The sequence below is a fragment of the Leucopleurus acutus genome (genome assembly GCF_964270905.1).
Source record: "Leucopleurus acutus genome assembly, chromosome: 16".
Classification (NCBI taxonomy): Eukaryota; Metazoa; Chordata; class Mammalia; order Artiodactyla; family Delphinidae; genus Leucopleurus; species Leucopleurus acutus.
In genome coordinates, this window is record NC_139158.1 from 495,344 (window position 1) to 521,788 (window position 26,445).

At 59.4% G+C, this 26,445-nt stretch overlaps 1 protein-coding gene across 1 annotated transcript in view; it reads right to left on the bottom strand.

The window, feature by feature from the left end:
• Positions 1–26,445, bottom strand: part of ADAP1 (ArfGAP with dual PH domains 1) — a gene marked incomplete at its 5' end in the record, with an annotated part of 61,320 nt that overhangs the window by 15,796 nt on the left and 19,079 nt on the right. Inside the window, 3 exons of the mRNA XM_082856983.1 lie at positions 4,453–4,535; positions 8,775–8,866; positions 17,783–17,913. Of these exons, the coding sequence (XP_082713109.1) occupies positions 4,453–4,535; positions 8,775–8,866; positions 17,783–17,913 (306 nt within the window). The remainder of the gene's footprint in view (positions 1–4,452; positions 4,536–8,774; positions 8,867–17,782; positions 17,914–26,445) is intronic.

Below are 26,445 nucleotides of genomic sequence, written 5' to 3' on the forward strand. Positions count from 1 at the left end.
CACACACGTGTTCACAGCAGCTTCACGCATCAGCGTCACAGACTGGACACGACCCATGTCCCTCAGCTGGGGACCAACTGGTCCCTCGCACAGCGGACGCTGCGCTGAGACGGCTGCGCGCCAGGCTTGCGGGGCAGCCGGGCAGGGCTCAGACGTGCAGCGCCGAGGGGAGCCATCCGTGACCTTCCAGCGAAGGCGCACACGCGGGCACAGAGCAGACCAGGGGGGTGGGGTGGGGTACCCAGGCAGCTCGTGGAGCTGTTCATCAAGTGTGCAAGTCACACGTTAACGTCGTAAAACACTGGAGCAGGGACCACGTGGCCGTGCTCCAGGGAGGCACAGGGCTTGCCGGGGGCCGGGCCAGGCGTCCTGTGCCCAGGCCCCAGGGTGGCCCTCCCTGGCTAGGAGGTGGGCCCCCACGCCAGGTGGCTTCTCCTGGGCGGTGCCCTGTGGAGGGTGTCCCCTGGGCACGGGTGGCACTAGGGATAGCCCCTCCAGCCACCTCCCCAGAAGGGCCAGGACCTGGTTTCCGGGTTCTGCTCCCCAAGAGGCTGGCACGAGAGCCCTGGGAGCCCCGGTCCTCCACCACTGAGGTTCCCAGCTGCTCCGGCTGAAATGGCCAAAGGGGCCGGTGGGGAAAGGTTGAAGGCCGAGGGTCAGTGGGCGCAGGCTGGGCTGGGCGCGGTGCTGCTAGGACCCAAAGCCCCTTGTCCGGTGTTCCAGGAACATCACAGGCTTTGGGAACAGCACACGTGGAGGGTGCTTCTGGGTGTGAACGTGGGTGTGGACACAGGTGTGAACCTGAGATCTGTGTGTGACTGAGTGCATCTAAGAGCACACGCTTGTGAACGTGTGTGATCTGTGGCTACACACACCACGGGGGTGTGTATGAGCCCGCGTGAACACGCAGGGGTTGTGTCAGGGTGGCACCAGGAGGGGGATCGAAGCGCCTGCCTCGTGTGTGGTTCCAGCCCCGCCAGGGATGCCTCGGGCCCTGTATGCCCCGCGCCTGAGCTCCCTCCACGGTCCCACCACGTCCCCACCTCACAGACGGGGACGGGGGCGGGGGGCCCGCCACTCCCCCCGGGGGCCCCCGGCCCACCGCCCCCAGGGCTCCACGCTCTCCGAAGGGGGCTGAACCCGCGAGGCAGGGCCGGCCGCGCCGCGCAGGAGGCTGAGCGTTTCGGCGACGGGGGCGGCCGGCCCTCCGGACAACAGGGGCCCTTGTCGCCCGTGAAAGGCGGCCATTGAGGCTCCGGCTGCAGGCGGGGACGGCCCGGGGACGGAGCCAGGAGCAGCTGTTACCCGGGGTCACCCCGGCGAGGGGCCTGCGGGGCGGCAGAGGCGCAGCCCGGCCCCGGCGCGCCCAAGCCTCGGTCCTGTTGTCCCGGGGCGAGCACCTGCCGCCACACCCACCACCACAGCGGAACCGGCAAAGCCAGGCTGGTGCCCCAGCAGCGCCGAGGCCGCCGCCGTCCTACCCGGAGGCCGCGCCCCCACTCTGGGGGTTGCTGGCCAGTCCCCACCCCGTTCACATCTGTCCACAGCGGTTTCGCTGTGGTGACGTTTCCCCCACGGCCACTCAGCGGGAACTTGTGTCCCCTCCCTCCCCTCACAGTTGGGCTCCTTGTTAGCACAGGGGCCCGTGGAGACGCCCTTCGCTCCGGCTCAGATCCTGTGGCGCCGCTACCGTGCTGCCCAGCAGCGACACCTCCTCCGCGGACGCCCTAAGCGCACCGGGTGGGGGCTGGGCTTGCCTGAGGCCCCGGCAGGCGTCGTGTTGGGAGGGATCCCCGCCCACGACCGAGGGTCCCCAGCAGCCCCCCGAGCCCACCCCAGGCAGGTGGGCGCCCCAGCCCGGCCTCCCTTGGCCACGTCACACCTTGGAGCGGCCCTGCCCTGGCCCCGCGGTCCCCCTCCCTGGAACATCCCCATTCTCGGGGACCGTGGGCGTGTCGGCCCCTGTGCCGTGGGAAAGGCGCTCCTGGGGGGGCTGGGCCTTGCGAGGGACGTGGCCGGGGCGGGGGGAGGGGCGGGTGGGCGAGAGGAGCGGCAGGTGGGCCGGGGGCCTGGTCACCCACCATCCCGACAGAGTGCCGGGCGGGGCTCTGGTCCAGGGGACCCGGCCAGCCAGGCCGCAGCGGCTGTGAGAAGCGGCGCCCTGGGTCTCCTGAATGCTGCCCTCTCTCAGGAGGAGGCCGGGGGTTGGGGGGGGAGGTGGCGGGCTCTGGGGAGACAGGTGGGCGAGGGGGGGCTCCGCCGGGAGTGAGAGTCAGAGGCTGTTCAGGACCCGCGCACAGAGCCAGGGCTCAGGCACCTCTGGGACCCCAGGTGGATCCCAGCAGCTGGTGCCCTGGGCACTCCCCATGTCTCCTTGAGGGACCCTGCCCTGCGGGTGGCTTGATGAGCACTTCCGTGGAGTCAGGGGACCAAGCTGACGGTCCCCAGGGCCCCGCACACCCAGGACTCTGCGCCTGTAAATCGCAGGGCTCTGCTGGGCGGGGGGCGGTGGGGAGGCACAGGCGTGAATTTTCAGGGCTCGAGGGAGAGGGGGCGTTAGCGTTCTGGGCAGGGTGGGTGGGCTTAGAGAAATGGGAATCAGAGCCCCATTAAGGGTCTCTGCACCGAGGCCGCAAGCGGCTGCCGCCTCGTGTGGGGAGCGGAGACAAGGCCTGAGGCCGGGGCCCCCCACGCCGGAGGTGACGTGTGAGTCGGGGGGAGGCTGCAGAGCTGCAGGGGCCGGGCAATCAGAGATGGGGGCACGCGTGCACAGGGCCCTTCCAGCGGATGAGCTGCTGCCCAGTGGGAAGCCAGGGCCCCCGGGGTGGGGGCCGGCACCGCCTGCTCCAGCCAAGCTCTCACCGTCACCCCCTGCGGGGCCTGCACCCCGCCAGGTGCCCCCTCAGCAGCACCCCAGCAGCGTCCCTGGGCCCAGCTGAGCTCGCCCCCCTTGCGCCCCGTGAGGGTTGGCCCTCTGTGGCCAACACAACCTATCCAGGTGAGACAAGGGCCCGCCTCCGCAGGTGGGCCCCAGCCTTTGCTCTTCGCTGCCCCAAGGGTCTGACGGAGAAGCCATGGCCTTCAAAGGCCGCCCGCTCCATCCCGCCACGTGTGCACCCCCAACGGGCTCTCCCCATCCCAGTCCCCTTGCCCGGCGCCCCAAGCACTCCCGAGGTGTCGTTCCACGAGAGGAATGGCAGCAACTCGAGACGGGAAGGTCTGTGGTCGTGCCACCCTGTGCACAGCCCCACTTTCGCGGGAGGGCTCCAGAAGCCGGTCGGTGTGCGCTCATCTCCCGGCCGTCGTGACTCGGTCACACGCCCACCCCTGACCAGTCGGGACCAAAGCTAAGACTCTTCCTGACGCTCGGGTGAAAGTCACACTTGCCCTTTTCTCATGGAACCCAAAGGCGTTTCCAAGCTGGACCTGCGGCAGTAAAGCCACCACCGGCAGGGGCGGCGCCACCCCGAGAAGCAGAACCAGAGTGGGAGACACGAGCCAAGTCCTCACGGCGCTGACTGAGCGCCTGGTTCAAACTGTGCCTGAAGCCAGCGCAGCTGTGCGAGCCGCTCTTTTCCCTGTTCTCCTTACACCCACCCGGGCTGGACAACTGCTGCTCACAACCAGAGGTCCTGATGCAGCAGCAGGAACAAAATCCTGTACCTGCCTCTGAATCGAGGCCGCACGCCACGCGTTATAAACCGCTGAGATGTTTATGCCTGGGGGACAAAGGCTGTGGGGTGAGCCTTCCTGGGGTCCCAGAGCAGGGAGGCCGGGTTTCAGGCAGGACGAGACACAAGCGCCCCAGGGCTGAACAGGCACGGGCGCCCACATCCTCTCTCCCTCGCACGTCGGGGGCATCAGGAGAGGAGGAAGTGGCTCTCTGGGGTGGACCGTAATTGAATCCCGGCCACGTCCCAGCCCTGGGCCACATCAGAGGCTCAGGAGGAGAGGGGACCTGGAGCCGCCTGCTGTGCAGGAGCATGGGCTGCACGCAGAGCCCCTCCTGGCCAATGGAGGATAAAGGGGCCAATCCCGCAACAGACACCTGGGCCGCTCGCATGTCATCACCCCCAACCCGTGTGCTGACAGAGCCCCCGGGGCCTGACCCCCACTCCCCGGGCCCACCTGGCCCAGGCCCATCCACACCCCTCCTGCCAGGACCCACCCACCCTGCGGGCCCTCCCAGGGCAGAGGTGCTGCCGCCACCAGCCTGGAGGGCCCCGGGCAGCCCCCCACCCCTCGGTCGGGGTTCAGGGCTGGGCTGTGAGCAGCTGTGGGGACCCCTGGTGCCAGGTCAGCCAGCTGGTGTCAGGGGCCAACGGATGGACACGGATTCAGCCCACTTAAGCGGTCGCCCAGGTTCCTAAGGACCCTGCTCCAGCTCCGGGAGGTAGGGGCGGGGGGACAGAGAGGGCGGAAGGACAGACGGACAGGTGCCGGCATCCTCACCTGCGGAGTAGGGTTCCTGCCGCTCGGGGTAGGTGAACTCCTGCCGTTCGTACTTGGCCCGGATCCACTGTTCCCGCAGGAGTCTGGGGAGAGAGGGGACGGGCTGGGGGACAGTCCGGCCTGAGCGCAGGCCCGCGGGAGCTGCCGCGCAGAGAGGTGGCCCTGGGCTTCGTCCCACCGCCTCGCAGGTGGCGGGGCTGAAGGGCCACCAGCTTTGGGTTTTAACACTGTTTGCTAATCGGATAGTTTCACCACTTCATAGAGTCCCCTTTTTAAAAACTGAGATGTAATTCATGTACCATAAAATCCACCCGTTTAAGGGTTCGATTCAGCAATTCCTGGTACGCTCACAGGCTGTGCAGCCACCACCAGGATTTAGTTCCACAACAGTCCATCACACCAAATGGAAACCCCATCCGTTAGCAGTGCCCCCGCATCCCGGCCCCAACCGTGAGTCCGCTTCCTGTCGGGACGTCTCCTGTGCCTGGAACGTGCGATGTGCTCAGAGTGTCTGGGGCTTATCCACGTGGCAGCTCAGTCACCCCACCCTCCTCCTCTGTCTGGGAGGCCGGGCTCACGCTCGGGTCCAGAGAAGGAAAAGGCCCGGCCAGCACCTGCCCGCGGGGCCCGCCCCGTGCTCCCCGGAGAGCGGCTCCCCAGCGCAGCAGTGGTTGCGGGTCGCGGAAGGGCAGCAGGCAGGGGAGACAAGGCAGTGAGCAGGGGGCTTGCCCCACGGGGGCGGCCTGACGCCCGCAGTCCCCGGCCGCTCCCCTCTCCCAGGCCGCCCCCTCCCGTGGGGTCCCCCACGAGCAGCCAGCTGGGCTGTCATGGGTCACATTGTGTCCCCATCCCACCAAATATGTATGCTAGAGTCCCAACCTGCACGACCTCAGGCCTACCCTTGTCTGGAGACAAGACAGCTGAGACCAGTGAGCCGGGACGAGGCCATGTGGTGCGGAAGCCCTAACCCCACGTCACCGGGGCCCTCAGGAAAAGGGGCGTCTGGACACAGGCCGCAGAGGGACAGCCACGCGAGGACACGGGTGCCGGCCCCGGAAGGACCCCACGCAGCCCCGGGACTGGCAGACACGATTTCTCCTGCTCACGCCGCCAGCCTGTGGCCCCTCTTCGGGGGCCTCGCCTGGGACCCGCCAAGGGAGGGGCACCCACAGGCCCACTGCTGCCTTGAGGGGGGCTGGCTCCCAGCTGCCCCAGCCACACAGCAAGCAGGAGGCCCGGCTTCTAGCAGAGGCCAAACTGAGGGGGCTGGACTGACCGCCACCCACGATGCTGGGGTTGAAACTCAGGGCACCGTTGGCACCGGAAGGGAATCTGGGCCCTGGCCGCGCTCTGAGTCACACGGCCAGGCCCTCTGCTTCTCACATTGCCCCAGCTGGCGGGGTGGGCTCCGAGCTCCAGAGAGCAGGAGCTGGGGGACCACTGTGTCCGGAACCCACCCTGGGCCAGACCCCGGCCACCTGACTCACCACCTCATTGCACCCTCGTGATGCCCCGGGGGGGTGGGGGGGGAGGGAAGGTGGCATCCTTCCAGCTTCACGGCTGAGGAAACTGAGGCCACTGGGTCTTAGACTGCCGGGAGGCTGTTGCAGCTCCTGTGCTAAGTGTGCATAGCTGAAGAGGTGTACTTTCCAGTGTACACGGGCATTCACACCCTCTCCACCGCTGCACAGCTTTCCACAGTGTACACGGGCATTCACACCCCCTCCACCGCTGCACCGCTCTCCACAGTGTACACGGGCATTCACACCCCACTGCACAGCTCTCCACAGTGTACAAGGGCATTCATACCCCCTCCACCACTGCACAGCTCTCCACAGTGTACACGGGCATTCACACCCCCTCCACCGCTGCAAAGCTTTCCACAGTGTACACGGGCATTCACACCCCCTCCACCGCTGCACCGCTCTCCACAATGTACACGGGCATTCACACCCTGCTGTACAGCTCTCCACAGTGTACAAGGGCATTCACACCCCCTCCACCACTGCACAGCTCTCCACAGTGTACATGGGCATTCACACCCCCTCCACCGCTGCACAGCTCTCCACAGTGTACACGGGCATTCACACCCCGCTGCACAGCTCTCCACAGTGTACACGGGCATTCACACCCCCTCCACTGCTGCACCGCTCTCCACAGTGAACACGGGCATTCACACCCCGCTGCACAGCTCTCCACAGTGTACACGGGCATTCACACCCCCTCCACCGCTGCACCGCTCTCCACAGTGAACACGGGCATTCACACCCCCTCCACCGCTGCACCGCTCTCCACAGTGAACACGGGCATTCACACCCCCTCCACCGCTGCACCGCTCTCCACAGTGAACACGGGCATTCACACCCCGCTGCACGGCTCTCCACAGTGTACACGGGCATTCACACCCCCTCCACCGCTGCACCGCTCTCCACAGTGTACACGGGCATTCACACCCCCTCCACCGCTGCACCGCTCTCCACAGTGTACACGGGCATTCACACCCTGCTGTACAGCTCTCCACAGTGAACACGGGCATTCACACCCCCTCCACCGCTGCACGGCTCTCCACAGTGTACACGGGCAGACCTGAGCACCTGAGTCTGGGGAATGGGGCGGGCTCGGGTCCTGTGAACCTTCACTCAGTGGAGGTTTCCGGAAGGTGGGGCCCACTGGGGCTCAGAGCACCCTCCCAGTGGGGACGCCTGGTCACCCGAGAGGCCCTGACCACATAGCCCTGCATGGGGGCTTTGCAGGGATGAGGCTGCAGAGGGGCTGGCCGAGCCCTGGGCAGGAGACAGGCGTGTGGCCACACGCTCAGAGCGGTGGGGATGCAGGGTGTGCATGCAAATGGCCCAGACAACGGAGGAGCCTGTGGCTGGGTGATTAAAATCGGGTCAGAATCAGCGGCCATCTTGCTGATTCATACCGAGATGGAGCCCGGTGGGGCGGGGCGCGAGTTCCCCGGGAGCCCAGAGCCCAGGGTGCGCCAGGGCCTGGGGGGCCGGCCTGCCCGTGAAGGGTGAAGCGGTGGGCGCGGCATGCTGAGGTGAGGCCAGCCTCGGTCTCCCTGCCTGTGAAGTGTCCGAACTGGACGCACCTCCCAGCCTCCCCACTGCGGCCGCCAGCAGCCCCCCGGTGTCCCACCCCTCGTTCACACAAAACTAGAAACACACAGCCCTGTGTGCAGCCTGGGTGCAGGTGCTGCCGGGCGGGGTCGCCGGGGTGTGGGGTACACCAGTGAGTCAGGAGGCGACAGCGCTGAGCAAACAGGAGGGAGGTGCCGCCCGGGGGCCAGGGCTGGACGCAGGGCGCCCAGGGGCCTCGCAGCCGTGGGCGCATCCCCGGCCTGGGAGGAGGTGGGGCTGCGTCCCTACCCTCCTCTCCCAGAAAAGGAAACTCCGGGAGGGGCTCTCATCACAGAGGGGCCCTTCACCTCCGAGCCGCAGCTGAGCAGCTGTGACACCGGCCAGCTGAGGAGGGGGCCATCAGGGGCCTGAGTGACCCTTGAGGACATTGGGAGGGTTGCCAGGGATGGATGGGTGGGTCTGATATGGGTGGAGAAGGTATGAGGGGTGCTTGGGGGGGCCAGCTAGTGAGACGGGGGACAGTCCCCAGGAGCCCCCCAGGAAGGATCCGGAGACCCCTGGCGGGCAGGTTCCCTGCTGGTGCTGAACCTGACTCGGGCAGCTGACCCCACCCACCTCCCCTGACTTCCAGAACCTTCTGGAACCCCACAGTGTGCTGCCCTCTGCTGGGCGCCAGGAAGAGATTTGAGGAGCCCACCCTCCCTTGAGCCCATGGGACCCAAGGAGGAAAGGCCTCTGCGACCCCTTGGCTCTGAGGGGCCAGGGGAGGGGGGAGGGGTCCTCAGGAATGAGCGGTGGCCAAACGGAGCCAGCCTGGGGGCTGGGGTCCTGGGGGGGGGCTGGGGTCCTGGGGGGTCAAGCAAGGGCCTCGGGTGGAAGGAACAGCCGGGGGATGTTGGGGCGGGAGGGGCGTGGGGAATGGCCATCCAGCCCGGAGGGGGAGCCACTCAGGGACCAGGGGGTTGGGAACCCAGGTGGGGTGCAGATGGGGACACTGAGGTCAGTGCGGGGGCTGGGGTCCCACGGGAGCGGGCCCCCTACCTCCCCAGGTCCACACCTGGCGCACCAAGAACCAAGACCAAGCGGAGGACAGCCTGGACGGGGCCCCCGGGACGCAAGGCCGGCGCCCACCTTCCCCCACCCCGGCCTCCCGCCCGCCAGCGCGTCGTCCCGAGCCGCCTCCAGAGCCTGCGGGCTGTTTACCAGCGACCGCGACAGAAGCCCTTTGTTACTCACTGGCAGTCGGAGGCCGAGGGCCGGTAGTAGAAGGGGGGCACTTTGGACTCAAATGCGGCTCTGGCGACATGGTTTCCGCGGGAGGTCATGAACTGCAAGAGAGAGGGGGGTCAGGGCCCCAGAGGCCAAGGCCGGCTGACCCCAGGGCCCTGGCAGCTCGGCGCCTGGAAGGGAGTGAGCAAAGGTTAGGGGACTGCCCTTCCCCGCAGCTGGCGGGGGCCAGGTGCCTCCAGACGGGGCCCTCCTTGGACGAAGGCCCTTGCCCCTGGCCTCACACGAGGCCTGGCTTGTCGACTCTGCCTGAGCGGCACAGAAGCAGCCCACGTTCCTGTAGGGCAGCCACGCTGCAGAGACCAGGTATGCGGCTGCAAGCTGTGAGCAAGCTGGGGGGTGGGGGTGACGGGGAACCGCTGCAGCAGCCGCCATGCGGGGCGTCCCAGGCCCAGAAGCAGCACGTGCAAAGGCCCTGAGGGGGAGCGAACTGGGCGCACTAGAGGAGATGCCCTGCCCTGGCCTGGCCGGCGGGGGCGGGGGCCTGACCACAGGGGCCTCAAGAGCAGGGAGGGAGTGTGGGCTGCCGGTGCCCTAACCCCTCCCTCTAAGTCATCGCATTTGAGGACCGTCAGGCCGTGGATGTGGACGATCAATGGGGAAAAATCACAAACAATAAGATGCTTCAGCAAAAGGCTGGCACCAACTTAGAATCCTAAAAGCGATGGCTTTTCTACACAAAACACCGATCTGCTCAGAGGTCTAACAGGAGGAAAGGCCGCCGCTAAGAGCAGGTGGACAAAACACCTAAGAACTAGCTCCAGTGAGGGTCACTCAGTCTCCATGAAGAAACTGTCCCGTGCTCCAGGGCAGCGAAAGCAACTCCAGAGACATACCAAGTTCGTGGTCAGGGAGACAGAAAGCGTGCTGTCTCCCTGTGCTGGTCTATTTTTAGCAACTCTCAAAAAAAGAAAACCAGGAATAGAATTTTCAAGAGCTATTAGCAAAGATTCTAAAGTTCATTTTAAAATTAACAAGCAAAAGCACCCTAGAAAATTCTGAAAATGAAGATGCTTCCTACCAGATATTCAAACCTGTTATAATGCTACTATGAGTCAAACAGTACTGACCAGAAAGCCTAAAAGGTCCAGAAACAGATCCAGTGGGATCTAATGTCCAATATTAAACAGGTTTAAAGTAGGACAAGTGGTGTACAACAGTGGTAACATCTCAGATCGACGGGGGAAGTGCCCATTACTTGATGACCAGTAAGAAACTGGAAGCTACTGGAGAAAAGGGGGTATGCCTTTCAGCAAAGTAAACTCCAACTGGATTAAAGACTGAATTTCCAAAGTTAGACAATACAAATAGTAGATGAAGGGAATTCCCTGGCGGTCCAGTGGTTAAGGCTCCACGCTTCCACTGCAGGGGGCACGAGTTCAACCCCTGGTTAGGGAACTAAGATCCCGCATGCCGTGCAGCATGGCCAAAGGTAGATGAAAATCACGGGATGATTTAAAAAATAATTTTAGGAAAATATGGAAGGAAATCTTCATGACTTTGGGTTAGGAGTGGTTTCTTAGAGGTGACACCAAAAGCACAAGTAACAAACGAAAAAAAAATCAATGGAACTTCATCAAAATTAAAAACTTCTGTGTTTCTAAGGACACCATCAGGAAAGTGAAAAGATTTATGAACCTTAAAAACACGAGGCTCATGAGAAACGGACACAAAATGCCACACAGCATAGGACTGCTTTTGTATGAAACACCCAGAACAGGCAAATCCAGAGACAGAAAAGCCAACTGGGGGTCTCGGGGGAGGGGAGTGGCCACGAAGGGGGCCGGGTCTCCCCTGAGGTGAGGCGAATGTTCTGGAACTAGACGGAGGTGGCGGTTGGACAGACTGTGAATGTGCTTATTTATTTCTTTACTGCAGCGTAGCTGACACACAGTATTGGCTTCAGTTGTGCGGCACAGTGGTTCGACATGTATACACGTTACGAGATGACAAAGTTATTACAACATTGTTGGCTGTACCCCCTGTGCTGTACGTTACATCCTGTGACTTACTTATCATGACTGACGTTCACGCCTCTGAGTATCCTGCACCTACTTCTTCTGTTCCCCCGCCCCCTTCCCTCTGGCAACAGCTGTTTGTTCTCTGTACCTATGAGTCTGTTTCTGTTTTTTAATATTTGTTTTCCAGATGCCACATGTAAGGGAGATCATACAGTACTTCTCTGTGTCTGACAGATTTCACTTAGCATAGTACTACCCTCTAGGTCCATCCATGTTGTCGCAGATTGTAAAATATCGCTCTTTTTTATGGGTGAGTGATATTCCATTGTATACATACACCACATCTTCCTTATCCATTCATCTGTAGGTTGCTTCCATATCTCGGTTATTGTAAATCACGCTGCAGTGAACACGGAGGTGCGTGTATCTTTTTGATTAAAAATGTTCTAGTAAACACCCAGGAGTGGGATTGCAGGATCATATGGGAGTTCTATTTTTAATTTTTGGAGGAACCTCCATACTGTTCTCTGTAGTGGCTGCACCAACTTACATTCCCACCACCAGTGTAGGAGGGTTCCCTTTTCTTTACATACTCTCCAGCATTTATTACTATTATTATTTTTTAATGAATTTACTTATTTATCTATCTTTGGCTGCGTTGGGTCTTCACTGCTGCGCGTGGGCTCCCTCCAGTTGCGGCGAGCAGGGGCTACCCTTTGTTGCGGTGCGCGGGCTTCTCACTGTGGTGGCCTCTCCTGCCGCGGAGCACAGGCTCTAGAGTACAAGCTCGGTAGTTGTGGCTTGCAGGCTCTAGAGTGCAGGCTCGGTAGTTGTGGCGCACGGGCTTAGCTGCTCCGCGGCATGTGGGATCTTCCCGGACCAGGGCTTGAACCCATGTCCCCCGCGTTGGCAGGCGGATTCTTAACCACTGCGCCACCAGGGAAGTCCAGCATTTATTACTTGTAGACTTTTTAATGATGGCCATTCTGACTGGCGTGAGGTGGTACCTCACTGTGGTTTTCATTTGCATTTCTCTAATAATTAGCGACAGTGAGCGCCTTTGCATGTGCCTACCTATTGGCCATATGTATGTCTTCTTTGGAAGAATGTCTGTTCAGGTCCTCTGCCCATTTTTAATTGGACAGTTTCTTTTTTTGATACTGAGTTGTATGAGTTCTTTGTATGTTTTGTGTAATAACCCTTATTGCATAAATTGTTTGCAAATATCTTCTCCCGTTCGGTAGGTGGCTTTTGCATTTTGTTGACAGTTTCCTTCGCTGTGCAAAAGCTTTTTAGTTTGCTGTAGCCCCATTTGTTTATTCTTGCTCTTGCTTCCCTTGCCTGAGACAGATCCAAAACGATATTGCTAAGACGGATGTCAAAGAGCATATGCTGCCTGTGCTCTCTTCTAGAAGGTTTATGGTTTCAGGTCCTATATTTACGTCTTTAATCGATGGTTTCAGGTCTTACACTTAGGTCTTTATCCATTTTGAGTTTATTTTTCATATACGGTGTAACAAAGTGGTCCAAGTTTCATTCTTTTGCATGTGGCTGTCCAGTTTTCCCAACACCATTTATAGAAGAGACTCACCCCCATTGTATGTTCCCGTCTCTGGATTATTCGCTTCATTTTTTAAACATTTATTTTATTGAGGACTTCCCTCGTGGCACAGTGGTTATGAATCCGCCTGCCAACGCAGGAGACACGGGTTCGAGCCCTGGTCCAGGAAGATCCCACATGCCACGGAGCAACTGAGCCCGCGAGCCACAACTACTGAGGCCCACGCGCCTGGAGCCCATGCTCCACAACAAGAGAGGCCATCACAATGAGAAGCCCACACACCACAAGGAAGAGTAGCCCCCGCTCGCCACAACTAGAGAAGGCCCGCGCGCATCAATGAAGACCCAATGCTGCCAAAAATAAAATTTATTAAAAAAATTATTTTATTGAAGTATAGTTGACTTACAAAGTTGTGTTAATTTCTGCTTAGAGCAAAGTGATTCAATTACACACATTGTATATTCTTTTCCATTAGGTTTATCACAGGATATTGAATATAGTTCTGTGTGCTATACGGGACTTTGTTGTTTATCCATTTATACATAATAGTTTACATCTGCTAATCCCAAACTCCCAGTACTTCCCTCCCCCAGCTCCCCTCCCCTCCAGCAACCACAAGTCTGTTCTCTATGTCTGTGAGTCTGTTTCTGTTTCATAGATAGGTTCATTTGTGTCGTATTTCAGATTCCACATATAAGTGACATCATATGGTATTTGTCTTTCTCCTTATGACTTACTTCGCTTGGTAGGATAATCTCTAGGTCCATCCATGTAGCTGTAAATGGCATTATTTCATTCTTTTTTATGGCTGAGTAGTATTCCATTATATACATGTACCACTTTGATTGTTGACTTTAAAATGAATTTTATGTTACATGAATTTCACCTCAGTAATTGAAAAAAATTACATAGCTCCTTAAGAATATAAACTGCACTTTTTGCATTTTAAAAATATTATTTTAGGGCTTCCCTGGTGGCGCAGTGGTTGAGAGTCCGCCTGCCGATGCAGGGGACACGGCTTCGTGCCCCGGTCCGGGAAGATCCCACGTGCCGCGGAGCGGCTGGGCCCGTGAGCCATGGCCGCTGAGCCTGCGCGTCCGGAGCCTGTGCTCCGCAACGGGAGAGGCCGCAGCAGTGAGAGGCCCGTGTACCACAAAAAAAAAAAAAAAAAAAAATTTTTAAAGTAAAGTTAAAATACAACCAACAGGATGAGAAGAACTACTTGCAAATACTAAATCTGATGAGGGATCTGTGTCCAGAATACATAAAGAACTCAATAATAAAATCACCTAACTCAATAATAAACAGACAACCCATTTTTAAAACGGGCAGAGGATTTGAATGGACATTTCTCCAAAGAAGGTACACAAAAAGGGACTTCCCTGGTGGTGCAGTGGTTAAGAGTCTGCCTGCCAATGCAGGGGACACGGGTTCAAGCCCTGGTCTGGGACGATCCCACATGCCGTGGAGCAACTAGGCCCGTGAGCCACAACTACTGAGCCTGCGCTCTAGAACCCGTGAGCCACAACTACAGAGCCCACGTGCCACAACTACTGAAGCCCGCGCGCCTAGAGCCCGTGCTCCACAACAAGAGAAACCACCACGATGAGAAGCCTGCGCACCACAACGAAGAGTAGCCCCCGTTCGCCGCAGCTAGAGGGAGCCCGCGTGCAGCAACGAAGACACAACACAGCCCAAAATAAATAAATAAATATATTTATTAAAAAAAAAAAAAAGAAGACACACAAATGGCCAAGAAGCGCATGAAACGATGCTCAACGTTACTCATCGTTAGGGAAATGGGAACCAAAACCACAAGAGCCCGCCATGCACCCAGCAGGACGGCTGCAGTCAGACAGATGGCAATGGATGCTGGAGAAGACGCAGAGAAACTGGAATCCACATGGATCGTTGGTGGGGATGGGCAGCCGTGCTGGGAAAAGCCTGGCAGATCCCCAAACATTAAACACAGAGCCACCGTAAGGCCCGGCAGTGCCACTCCCTTCTGAGAGGCCTGAAAGCACAGAAATATTCTGAGCAGCATTGTTCAGAAGAGCTGGAAAAACGAGACAACCCAGGTCCATCAGCTGGGGAACGGATCGACAAGATGTGGTCCATCCATGCGATGGAAATGACCTCGGCCGTAAAAAGCAACGAAGTGCTGCCACCTCGGTGACGTAGATGAATCTTGAACACATGGCGCTCAGTGAAAGAGGACACAGGAGCCGCACGTGGTGTGAGTCCACCGACTCGTGCCCGGGTGCCCGGGTCAGGCAAATCCACCAGGACAGAAAGCAGAGGCCCTGCTCTCAGGAGGAGCTGGGGTGGGGACAGTGCTGGGAGTGGCGGCTAGTGGGCACAGGCTTATCTGGGGATGTGAAAATATTCTGAAATTAGAGCGTGGCAATGGTTGCACAGCCCTGAGAATTCATGAAAACTACTGAATTGCACACTTTTAAAGGGTGAGGTGTATGGTGTGTGAATGACAGAAATCAGGCTGCTGTGAGTGAAAACAATCAGAGGGTGGGCAGGCCTATCCAAGTGCGCTGCAAACCCTAAACCACAAGGCAAGGCTGGCAAATGTGATTGCTTCAAAGCAAAAGCGCTCCCACCGCGAAAACCACCGCGAGCAGAGTCAAAAGACACCTTGAGAAAAACGCCTCCACCCACCGTCTCTGAGGGCTGCAGCCCTCCTACGCAAAACCCCGAGAAAACGGAAGCAGCTCACAGCGGCGGCCCGGGGCCCGGAAACTCACAGATGGCTCTGAAATGTCTCCTAAGACGCTGCACCTCACTCAAGACGAGAAAACACCCCGCTGGGAACAAGGGTTCACCTCTCTGTCGGCAAAGACGGGCCCTGGGAGACAGGGGTCGGCAGCAACGCGGGCAAACGCTCTCACACGTGCGGGGTGCAGGCGTGGCTAAGAGGGGGAGACTGGCAAAGTCCTTAAAACTAGTCACAGAGCCTCTGAACTCCCCTTCGAGGAATGTGAGCCCCGTCGCTGCCCCCCGCAGGAGGTGACGCTTCCGCTGGCCCGGTGGGCACGGTGGGAAGACCCCCTGCGCCCCTGTGTGCACGGAGGAGCCTGCTGGGTAACTGGGACTCTCCAGGCAGGGGTGCGCTGGGCAGCCACGGCCTGAGACACACGGCCGTCCCAGGGGCACCCGCATTCCCCGGAGTCTGTGCACGCGGACACGGGCAAACGCCCCAGGGTCCGCCACCCGTGACCGTGGTCTGTCCACACAGTGGGTGTCACTGGGCCTTTATAAAGTGGGGGCAGCGCTCGCGTGGTGGCTTAGGCCTGGGGGAGGGGTGGGAGCTGAGGGCTCGGGGTTCTTTCTGAAGTGATGAAAATGTTCTAAAATGGACTGTGGTGACGATTGCTCAACTCAGTGACTGTGCCATAAACCGCTGAATTGGGCTTCAAAGAGCGAGCTGTGTGCCTTGTGAATTATATTTCAATAAGCTTCTCTAAAGAAGATGCTATAGAAAAATACAAAGTTTGGGGGAAAATCATGAAAAGAAACAAAAGGAAAAGGCACGGACGAGGGTCCCGCGCGCCTGGCCCACAGCCAGGGCCGAGCTCCCCGCATCACGGCCGCCCTCCCGGGAGCGGGCTGGCTCACGCAGGCTCAGGACCCCCAGCCAACCACCAGCCCAGGGACTCACGGGCAGAGTGAGGGGAGGACCGGGGCCCGGAGGCCCGGCAGGCCCCCGTCCACACCGCCCCGTCCCACCTTGGGGCGGGGGTCCAGCACCCTGCAGGCCAAGCCCTTCCAGCCCCTCGAGGTCACCTCTGTTTTAATGGCAGAGAAGAGGGGCAGACGACAGAAAGGGGATGAAGGCCCCTCTCAGCTCCCAGCGCCCCCGTCCCACGCCTGCACCACTGGCACCAACCCGGCCTCTCTTCGGACCTTCTCACGAGCGTTCGCAGGTGGAAAGCAGAGCTTTCCTGGTGGCACCCGTGTCCAGGACCCTCTCCCTCCTTCCTCACGAGGCATCACCCCCTGCGGGGCGTCAAGGCAGCCTCCGCCTCCGCTGTCTGACCACTGGGGTGAGGGTACCTCCAGCCACATGTGTGAATGTTCCACGTGCACAGGGCAGCTTCGTTACCTGCAGACTGACTTGGCAGGAAGGCCTGGGCAGGCCCGGGACTCTGCATTTCTAACAAGCTCTGGGGAGGCTGCTGTCACCAAGGCTGCATGGACAGCAGCAAACTGCTACTCCCGGAAGCAGGGGGAGCACACAGGGAGCACCGAGCCTGGATCCCCGGCCCTGAGGCAGCCACCAGCCAGGGAACTCCTCCTCTCTCTGGGTGGGCATGGTCACCACGCCCCCGAACCCCTGACCCTGGAGTCAAATTTGAGGAGTTAGGGGGCCTGCCCCTCGGCTCCCACACATCTCCCCGCAGCCTCCGTCAGGGGTCAGGCCCCACCTGGGCAGCCTCCACAGCCACAGCCCTCTGTCTGGAACTCACTACCCCAGGCTGTGCCCTGCTCTCACCTTCAGTCAGGCTGGGGGGCCCTGCCTGCCACCCCAGCCCAAGTCACCACCCCCTGCCCACCAGCAACCTGCGTGTCCCCCTCTCTAAGGCCTTCTCCAGGGGCCAGCCACTCGCCAGGCCCCCCATAGCAACTGTGCAATAAACACGGGTCAGGTGGACGGATGGGTGGGTGGGTGGATGGGTGAGTGGATGGGTGGATGGGTGGGTGGGTGGATGGGTGGGTGGATGGGTGGGTGGGTGGGTGGATGGGTGGGTGGATGGGTGGATGGGTGGGTGGATGGGTGGATGGGTGGGTGGATGAGTGAGTGAGTGAGTGGGTGGGTGGGTGGGTGGGTGGATGAGTGAGTGGGTGGGTGGGTGGGTGGGTGGGTGGATAGGTGAGTGGATGGGTGGGTGGGTGGGTGGGTGGGTGGCTCAGTGAAGGGCTTGACTTTCGTTACCTTCTGCGACTCTCCATAAGGTTAATGGCAATAAAACCCGAACAACAAGAGGGCCTGTCCCATTCCATAGCTGCTCCATATGCTGTGTTCCCTGAGCACCAGAATGCCCCAGGTGTGGGGAAATGGGCCCAAAGCCGCAGGCTCTGCCCACGGAGAGGAATCAACAGTCCCCCGCACTCGCTCGCTCATTCATTCACTCTGCAGCTGCCGCAAGAGGGAGGCAGGGAGAGGCAGTCCTGGGACCGGGTGCACAGGGCGGGGGCAGCGGCACAGGAGGGCCGAGGTCCAGCTGCTGGCCCCTTGGCCTCCAGACACTTGTGGATGGTCTCCCCACAGCCTGGAATCCCTGACAGCCCAGGCCCCCTTCGGGCACCAGAGATGGAGCGACCTCTGAGGTGTCATGACCCAGAGGGTGGCGCCGAGGTCACCCAGGGCAACGGGACAGGCCTGTGTCCTCCCCTCCCCACCTGGCACCCCTGCCTGGCCTTACCTCCACTTGGGCATCGTCCCAGGTGTCCAGGCGGACGGACTTCACCTTGCTGACCTGAGGGATGTTCCGGTGAATTCCAGAGCAGCTCAGACAGATGAACACCCCTAGGGTGTATGAGGCCCAGTCAGGATCTGGAAGACAAGGCCAGATGTTCAGGGGGCGCTGACCCCGAGGGTCCCCCAGAGGGGACAGAACACTGGACCAGGGCCCACAGGGCTGGAAGGCCCCCTCCCTTTCTGGCCTTGGTCTCGTCTGTGCAATGGGAGGCCGGCCAGGAGACCAGGTTCACAGGCTCTGAGGGCCCAGAGTGGGGGTCCCTGCCCCCCGCACAGAGGAGCAGCCCCACCTCATCATCCTAGTTGCTCCCAGGGACCGAGGGAACCCTGAGTGGACCACAGTAGCGTGGGAGACACTGGGGCGACGTGCTGATGAGAACCCATGATCAGCGCCCGTCCGGCAGGCGTGACCAGGACACGCCAACACGTGTCACGTCCTGCAGTTGAGGCAACGGAAAAAACAGAATGTGGCTAGGGCGGGGCTGTGGAGGCCCAATTGTGTCCACACTTCGAGAGGTTTGAAATTTTTCAACTGGACAGCGGCACCGTAGACAGTGAGGGACATGATGCTTGTTCAGTTGGGCGGAGGGTAAGTGGGTGCTGGCGCCCGAGCCCCCAGTTCCTCCCCATCTGTGCATCCACGTGGTAACCGCGTGGGGGGCTGGGCCGCCGAAAGGAGTCCTACAGAGGAGGCTTTCTCTGGAGAGGACAGGTCATCCAGTAAAGGCTTCCCGTCTCTCAGGGAAGCTTCTGTATCAGACTGGTCTAAATCAAGATGCCCAGTGGCTCCCAGCCGAGGGCCACCAGCTTGAGCAGGCTTCCCTGGGAGCCCCTGGGGGGCTGGTCTGCACCCAGCCCCGAAACTAGCAAACACCCCCCACGCCCGTGTGAGAGCACAGCACTGAGCCCACCCTGCGGTCACTGCCACCCGAGGGGCCCGGGAGCCCACAGACCCGGGGGTCGCTGGGATCAGCACGTGGATGCCCCAGCCCTAGGTCAGGAGGACACTTTCTTCTGTGATAAGACAAGGCTGGGGGACTTCCCTGGTGGTCCAGTGGTAAAGAATCTGCCTTACAATGCAGGGGACGTGGGGTCGATCCCTGGTCAGGGAACTAAGGTCGCACGTGCCGCAACTACAGAGCCCACGCGCCCTGGAGCCTGTGCGCCACAACTAGAGAAGAGAAAACCTACATGCCGCACCTAGAGAGGAGCCGGCGCACCACAACGAAGAGCCCGTGTGCCGCAACGAAGACCGGACTCAGCCAAAAATAAATTAAAGAAAGACAAGGCTGGGAGGTGGCTGTGCCCACGGGGGGCCGGCCCAGGCCCCCACCCTACTGAGGACACAGCCCTGCACCTCCCTTTAGGGACCTCCAGGAACCCACCCTGGTGCCAGAGGGTCAGAGCCCTCCTCAGAAACCAAACAGCAGCCACAGGCCCACACAGCGTGCGTGTGTGGGGGGGGGGCGCGGGGGGGGGATCAGTAGGGGTGGCAGGCACCTCTGGTTCCTGGGTCAAGACCCCTCCAGCCCGGGGCCCTGGGCCCCAGACACACCTCCCTGCCTGTATGGAATGAAGGGTCAGCTCGCAGACACAGGGGCCCAGGCGGCTGGCGGGATGCGCAGGCGAGCTCGGGGGAAGGAAAAGCCCCGTTCTGGCACTCACGGCCCAGCTCACAGCCATCCAGTCCCAAGGCCGCACGGGGTGTGACCGCTCTAGGGTCTCGTGGAAGAAACTGGAAGCCAGGGAGGTAGGTCTCTGGCCCGTGACACACAGTCTAGGTGGCACGTGGAACAGAGGAGCTTTGGGAGTCAAAAGGCCGTGTCATCCCGAGGCCCCTGCCCCAGCCTCTCGGCAGACGCTCCACGGGGCGCTGCGGGCACCGGCGAGCCCGGCCTCCTAATGAGGGATGCTGGCCGCTCTCGGGGTCGGGGGCTGGGCTGCAGCTGGGCGGCGGGGGAGGGGCTGCCCTGCCTAGGGACGCAGAGGCAGGCGCTCCAAGGCCGCCAGGGGGGCCCCTGCCCTGCCTCCCCCCTGCATGGGGCTGGCTGACAGCGGTGGCTCCCAACCGGGGCCAGCACGGGTCGGGGCAGCCCAGAGACCCGGGGGCCTCGGGCCTCACCCCAGCTCAGAAGGGCTGTGAGCGGAGGGGCCCCTCCATCCTCCTGACTCCCAGCCTCGCGCCCTGCTGCCCTGCGTCCCCCCGGCCAAGCCTCTGCCCGCTGGGCACACAGACGCTCATCACATCAACTCTCTGGGTGGAGCCTTGGGGACCTCTCCTCTGCCCCGGCACCCCCGCCCCAGCTCATACGTCCCCCCCGGGCCTCCCCGACCACGGCCGGGCCCCATGCACCCCTCGCGACACCTCTCTCTCCCCGGCGTCGGCCCGTCCTGGCACTTAGGTCCCTGTTCACCACGGGCTGTCTCGGCCCCCGGAACGTACGTGGGTGGGGGGCCTGCAAGCTCCCTCTCACTGCCCCAGGGGGACCGCTGGGGGGATGCCAGGGAAAGGCCACCACCCCACTGCCCTGAATGTGACCTGGGGAGGTACTCTGGTGGCAAGGGCTTGGCAGCGGCCACAAGTCGGGCCCCCGATGTACTGGGGTGCACGGGTGTGTGAGGACCCTGGTGGGTGGGCACAGGGGGCTTGGGTAGGGAGGAGGCCGCACGCCCCAGCTCTGAGCCTCTGGGGAGGGGGCGGAAGGAAACACTGGGGGCCAGGGAGCCCCAGAAGACCTCCAGCCAGGGCTCCTGGACAGAAGACCCCCACTCGTGACCAGTTTCCACTAGCTCGTGGGGCGGCGGAAAACGTGCGTCTGCAGGAAGCGACGTGCTACATCAGCCCTGTATCTTCAGGACGTGCTTCCCCACGGGTGTCACTTTCAAGAAACCACTTGGCTGCTGCAAAGAGGACCCAGGAGAGCACCCACCCGGGGTCCCCCCGCCAGGCCCCAGCCCAGCCCGCCCCGCGGCCCACCCAGTGCAGCCACGTTCCCCCACCCCCCGCCGGGTCCAGCAGCGGTGCCCCCTCTGCGGAAGTGAGGAAATCCGGACGGAAAGCTAGCAGGTCCGAGAGCAAGTGAACAGAGAAGACAGGCACCCGGGGCCCGAGCGGGGTGGCCGCTGCATGTCCCGTGGTGCAGGAACCCATTTGCAATGGGGATGGGGACAGCACCGCTAGAAAACTGAACCGGGGCAGGGGGAGGGGCTGTGGCACCCTTGCCCGAGCTCCTGGCACCTGGCCGCTCACTGGGACCCCGGAGGACTCCCGGCTGAGCCCCGTGGCCCTGTCATACCCGCCTGCCAAACGCCGGGTGCCCCCCCCCCGCCATTCCGGGCTGTGCGTCCCGAGGCCACTGACAGCACAGTTCTGGGCACAGAGGTTCCCTGCCCGGCGGCCACCACAGCCCGGCTGGTCCAGCCGCACCGCTTGTCCTGGGGGTTCCAGGGGCTGCTCCAGCTCGGCCCACCCCGGCCCGGCCCCCAGCACCTGCCGGCTCACCAGCGTCTGCCCCTCTGTGGGGTCACGGCGCCGACACTTCCCGGCCTCGCCTGCAGCTCGGCGTGGCCGCGGGACCCGAGTCTGGCCAGTGAAGCGTGAGCAGGGGGACCCACGTGCCCCCAGGCCCGGCCGACAGCCACACACCCCGCATGCCGTGCTCCGGGCCCATCCTGGGCTGACGGGGGACTCGGGGGCCGGGGCGGGGGGAAGAGCCGGACCCCTGAGTCACTGCCCGGAGGACAGAGGCCCGGAGAGAGGGGGACTGGACACCGCCGAGGGGACTGCTGTGAGGACAAGTCAGGTCCCAGAGACGTGGGGCTGTCTGTTTAGCAGGGAGTCTATCTGCCCGTCCTCTATGGCATCCTGAGGCCCTAAGTCCCAGCGCCCGGGATCCGCATCAACAGACGTGTGCCAGCGGGGTGAGGGCACGCTGGGCAGGCACCACGGCTTCCGGGGAAGAACGCGCTGCAGGGAGCGGCAGTGTCCCAGGGGTTGCAGAGAAAGACTGAAGTGAGGTCCCGGAGGGCGGTCCCACCCTCACCCACCATGCTCCGTCCTCCCAGGGCCCGGGGCAGGCGGCACCGCTCCGGGCTTCACCCTCCTCCTCTGTGTGCTGGGACGATGGCAGCCACTTGCTAGGGTGATGGGTGAAACGAGCCCCCGGGAGGGCCCTGGTGCAGGGGAGACACCCCTGTGCACAGCTCAGTGATGCTGCTGGGTTCTGCTCTGAGCGTGGACCTTGGCTCCGGGCCCCCTCACAGCCTTTGTCTACTGAAGTGAAAATTCTGAGATTGGCTGAACAAGGGCCACCAGAAGATCCAGCCCTGCCGCGGGGCCAGGACCGGTGCCCACGCGCCCCCATCCTCTCACACAGGCTCCAGCAGGAGACTGTCTGTCTCCTATCCCGGAAGCCCAGAACACTTTAGCAGGGACTGGATTGGCAAACGGCAGCCCTCGGTCCTGGTCTCGTAAAGTTTTACAAACCATGGGCGCTCAGCCATGCCCATCATTTACATTCTGCTCATGGTTGCTTCTGTGGCGCAGGGACAGAGCTGAGTGGTTGTCACAGAGAACGTGTGGTCCACAAAGCCTAAAACAGTCACTATCTGGCCCTTTACATCTGCCAAGCTCTGCTCTAGAGAGAAAAATAGGGGTGACGCAGAGAGCAGCCCAAGGAAGCAGGTGATTAGAACTGATGCCTCGAGGCCACTGCCCACACCGTCCATCTCTGATCACAGATACCAGAGTTCAAGGAGAGGCTGCACACTTGCCCAGTGTCATGCGACCGGCACCGGGACCCACTGATCACCCCCCGCCCGCCCACTGTGTGTGTGAGGGTGTGCACATGTGTGTGCCCACAGATACAACCTGGGCGGCCTCCTTCCAAAGAGGGCTCACGGAAGTTTAAAATTAAGGAACGGAGACCCTAAGCCTTTCATATAACAGTAAGAAGACAAGACACGGCGAAATCAAGTGTTGGGGGCAGGGGCAACAAAGTCGTCACTTGAAGAGCAGGAAGTTGGTGCCTTTTTAAAAAGCTATGGTGGGGGGCTTCCCTGGTGGCACAGTGGTTGAGAGTCCGCCTGCCGATGCAGGGGACACGGGTTCATGCCCCGGTCCGGGAGGATCCCACATGCCGCGGAGCGGCTGGGCCCGTGAGCCATGGCCACTGAGCCTGCGCGTCCGGAGCCTGTGCTCCGCAACGGGAGAGGGGAGAGGCCACAGCAGTGAGAGGCCCGCGTACCGCAAAAAAAAAAAAAAAAAAAAAAAAGAATAAAAAGCTATGGTGATAAGTCACTGTCACACATTCACTAGAAAGGGTAAAATTTACGAGACTGGTACCACCCGGCATGGATGAGAGCGCAGAGCACGGGTTCTCAGACACTGCCGGCAGGAGTATAAATTGGTTCAACCCACCTTGGAAAACGGTTTGCAGTTGCTTACATAATTAAACATGTATCTCTCCTATCACCCCGCAATTCTACTCCTCAGTAGTTACCCAAGAGAAATGAAAATATGTCCATAAAAATTCGCACAGCCGACAATATGTAAAAAGTACAAAGACTGCAACCGACAGGGGTTCATACCAAGAATGCAAGGCTGGCGCAAAATCTGAAAATCAGTCGGTGTGATTCACCATATTTGCAGATTAAGAAAGAAAAGCCGTAAGATCGTCTCAACAGATGCAGAAAAAGCACTTAACGAAATGTAACACCCTGATAGAACTCCTCAGAAAACTAGGAATAGAGGGGAACTTCCCTAACTAGATAAAGGGCATCTGTGAAATACCTACAGCTGACATCATACTCGATGGAGAAAGGCGGAGTGCTTCCCCGCTAAGACGGGGAACTAGACAGGAATATCTGCTCTATTCACTTCTATCCAACATTACCCTGGAGGGAACAGTGGATGTCTAGGGTTGGGGGGATGTGAAGAATGGGGAGAGATAGCATTTTTTGGAATAATGAAAATGTTTTTAAATCGACTGTGGTGACAGTAGCCCAACCCTGTGAGTACACTAAAAACCACTGAATTGTTCACTTCAAATGGGTGAATTGTATGGTATATAAATTACATCTCAATAAAGCTATTAAAAAATTTGAAACAAACAAACATAAGCACTACACTCACTACACTAGAGGTTCTGGTCAGTGCAGTGAGGCAATAAAAATAAATAAAAAGCGTCCAGGTTGGAAAGGAAGAAGTAAAATGGGTCTATGCAGAGACAACATGTTTATCCATATAGAAGATCTGCTGGAGTCTACACAAACGCTACCAGAACTAACCAACGGGGTTGCAGGAGACAAGATAAATATACAAAAGTCAGTCGTATTTCTATAAACCAGCAACAAGCAGTCAGAAACTGGACATTTAAAAATACAATTACATTCTGGAGACGGCTGCACAGCAATGTGAATGTTCTTAACACCACTGAACTATACCCTTAAAAGAGTAAAATGGCAAATTTTATGTTACATGTATTTTGCCACAATTTAAAAATTCTGAATGCCATTTATAATAGCATAAAAAATATTAAATACTTAGGGGTAAATATGACCAGATATGCAAAACAGTACGCTGAAAACTACAAAATATTGCTGAAAAAATTAAAGACCCAAATATGTGGTGAGAGACGCTATTTTCATGGGTTGGAACACTCTATATTGTTACGATGTAAACTCTCTCAAATTAATCCATAGATTCAATGCAGTCCCAATCAGAATTCCAGCAGGATTTTTAGAGCAGAAATTAACAAGCTGATTCTAAAATCCGTAGGTAAATGCAGCGGACCTAGAAGAGCCAAAACAACTTTGAAAAAGAACAAAGATGAAGGTTTTAGAATTTATTTTAGAATTTATTGCAAAGCCACAGTTATCAAGATGGTGTTGGTATCAGCAAAAAAAACAAACAGAACAGAATAGAGGGTCCAGAAATAGGCCACACATGTGTGGACAACCAATTACTGACAAAGGTGTACGGGCAGTTCAGTGGAGAAAGAATAATCTTTCAACAAATGGAGCTGAAACAGGTATCATCTGCAAATATTAGACTTCAATCCAAACCTCTCGCCATATACAAAAAGTAATTCAAAATGCATCAGAGCACCAAATGTAAAACCTGAAACCATAAAGCTTCCAAAGGAAAATAGGAGAAAAATATTTGTGACCTTGGGTTAGGCAAAGACTTTTTAGCTAAAACACTAAAAGCAGAACCCATTTTTTAAAGAAAGATACATTGCTTTATCAGAATTTTTTTAAAAATCTGCTCTTTGAAAGGCACTAGTCAAGGGAATGAAAAGGCAAGTCACACTGGGAGAAATTTTGCAAATCATATATCTGATAAAAGGTTCGTGTCCAAAGCATACAAAGAACTATTCAGGGCTTCCCTGGTGGCGCAGTGGTTGGGAGTCCGCCTGGCGATGCAGGGGACACGGGTTCGTGCCCCGGTCCGGGAAGATCCCACATGCCGCGGAGCGGCTGGGCCCGTGAGCCATGGCCGCTGAGCCTGCGCGTCCGGAGCCCGTGCTCCGCAACGGGAGAGGCCACGGCAGTGACAGGCCCGCGAACCGCAAAAAAAAAAAAAAAAAAAAAAAGAACTATTCAAACTCAGTAATAAAACAACCCAATTACAAAAATAGGCAAAAGATTTTAACAAACACGTGATGGAAGATGGCAAATAAGCACAAGGAGGATGCTCCCCATCTTACGTCATCAGGGAAGCAGGGCTGACTGCGCAGGACCCGCGGGGGCTTGTGGGGTGACGGCGGATACTTCTCCCATATTCCAAAGGGGTGCGTTTTATCCTCTGTAAGTCACACCTCAATAAAAGTGAATTTAAGAAAGATGTGTCTACAACCCCGGACCTGTCCCGACAGGAGAGGCAGCATAAGTCAGGGCTTCCGCCCCCTGCGTCCTGCCCTGAAGGGGGCAGGCACCTGCTTCCTCTCGAGGGGTGCGTCCCCCAGAGTGACGTCCAGCTGGCACCCGGGGGCCACATGGGCCGATTCAGAGGCCTGGTCTGTCCTGGGCGTCCTGCAGATCCTCACACCTGCAACGGTGTCCTCGGGACTCAGCGCCTGCCGCCGGCCTCCTGCTGGTCCCTTCAGCCGCTGTAACAGCTCTACGGCCCCATCACACTCACGGCGCAATGACCGACCATGTTACCTTGCCGCTCCTCTCCACTCCCTCTGAGGCTGTGTCCTGCTGTTAGTCCAGTTCTACACAATAAGGCAAAAAAAAGCCCAGAGAGGGTCGGATGGTGTCTGAGGTCACACAGCGGCAAAGCTGGGATCAGAGGGCAGGCACATGTCTCCCACCCTCCACCCCAGAACCACCTTCCTGGTTCAAAGAAGGTGGGCGCGAGGATGTGTACGGGTGGCCGGCGCCCACGGGAGCCCCAGCCCAGCATCCAGGCTGGTGAGGAAGCCTGTCCATCATCTCGGGAGGTGACCACCCCGCTGCCCCCTCCTGGGGCTCCCCCAGGGGCTGGCGGGGAAAGGCGAGAAGATGGTTTGAAACAGGTTTGAAGCAGGAGGCGTCCTGATCCCAAGCCCAGCCTGCGCACCGCAGTTCGGGAAGCCCATAGTCCGGGCCTGGGGGAGTCCC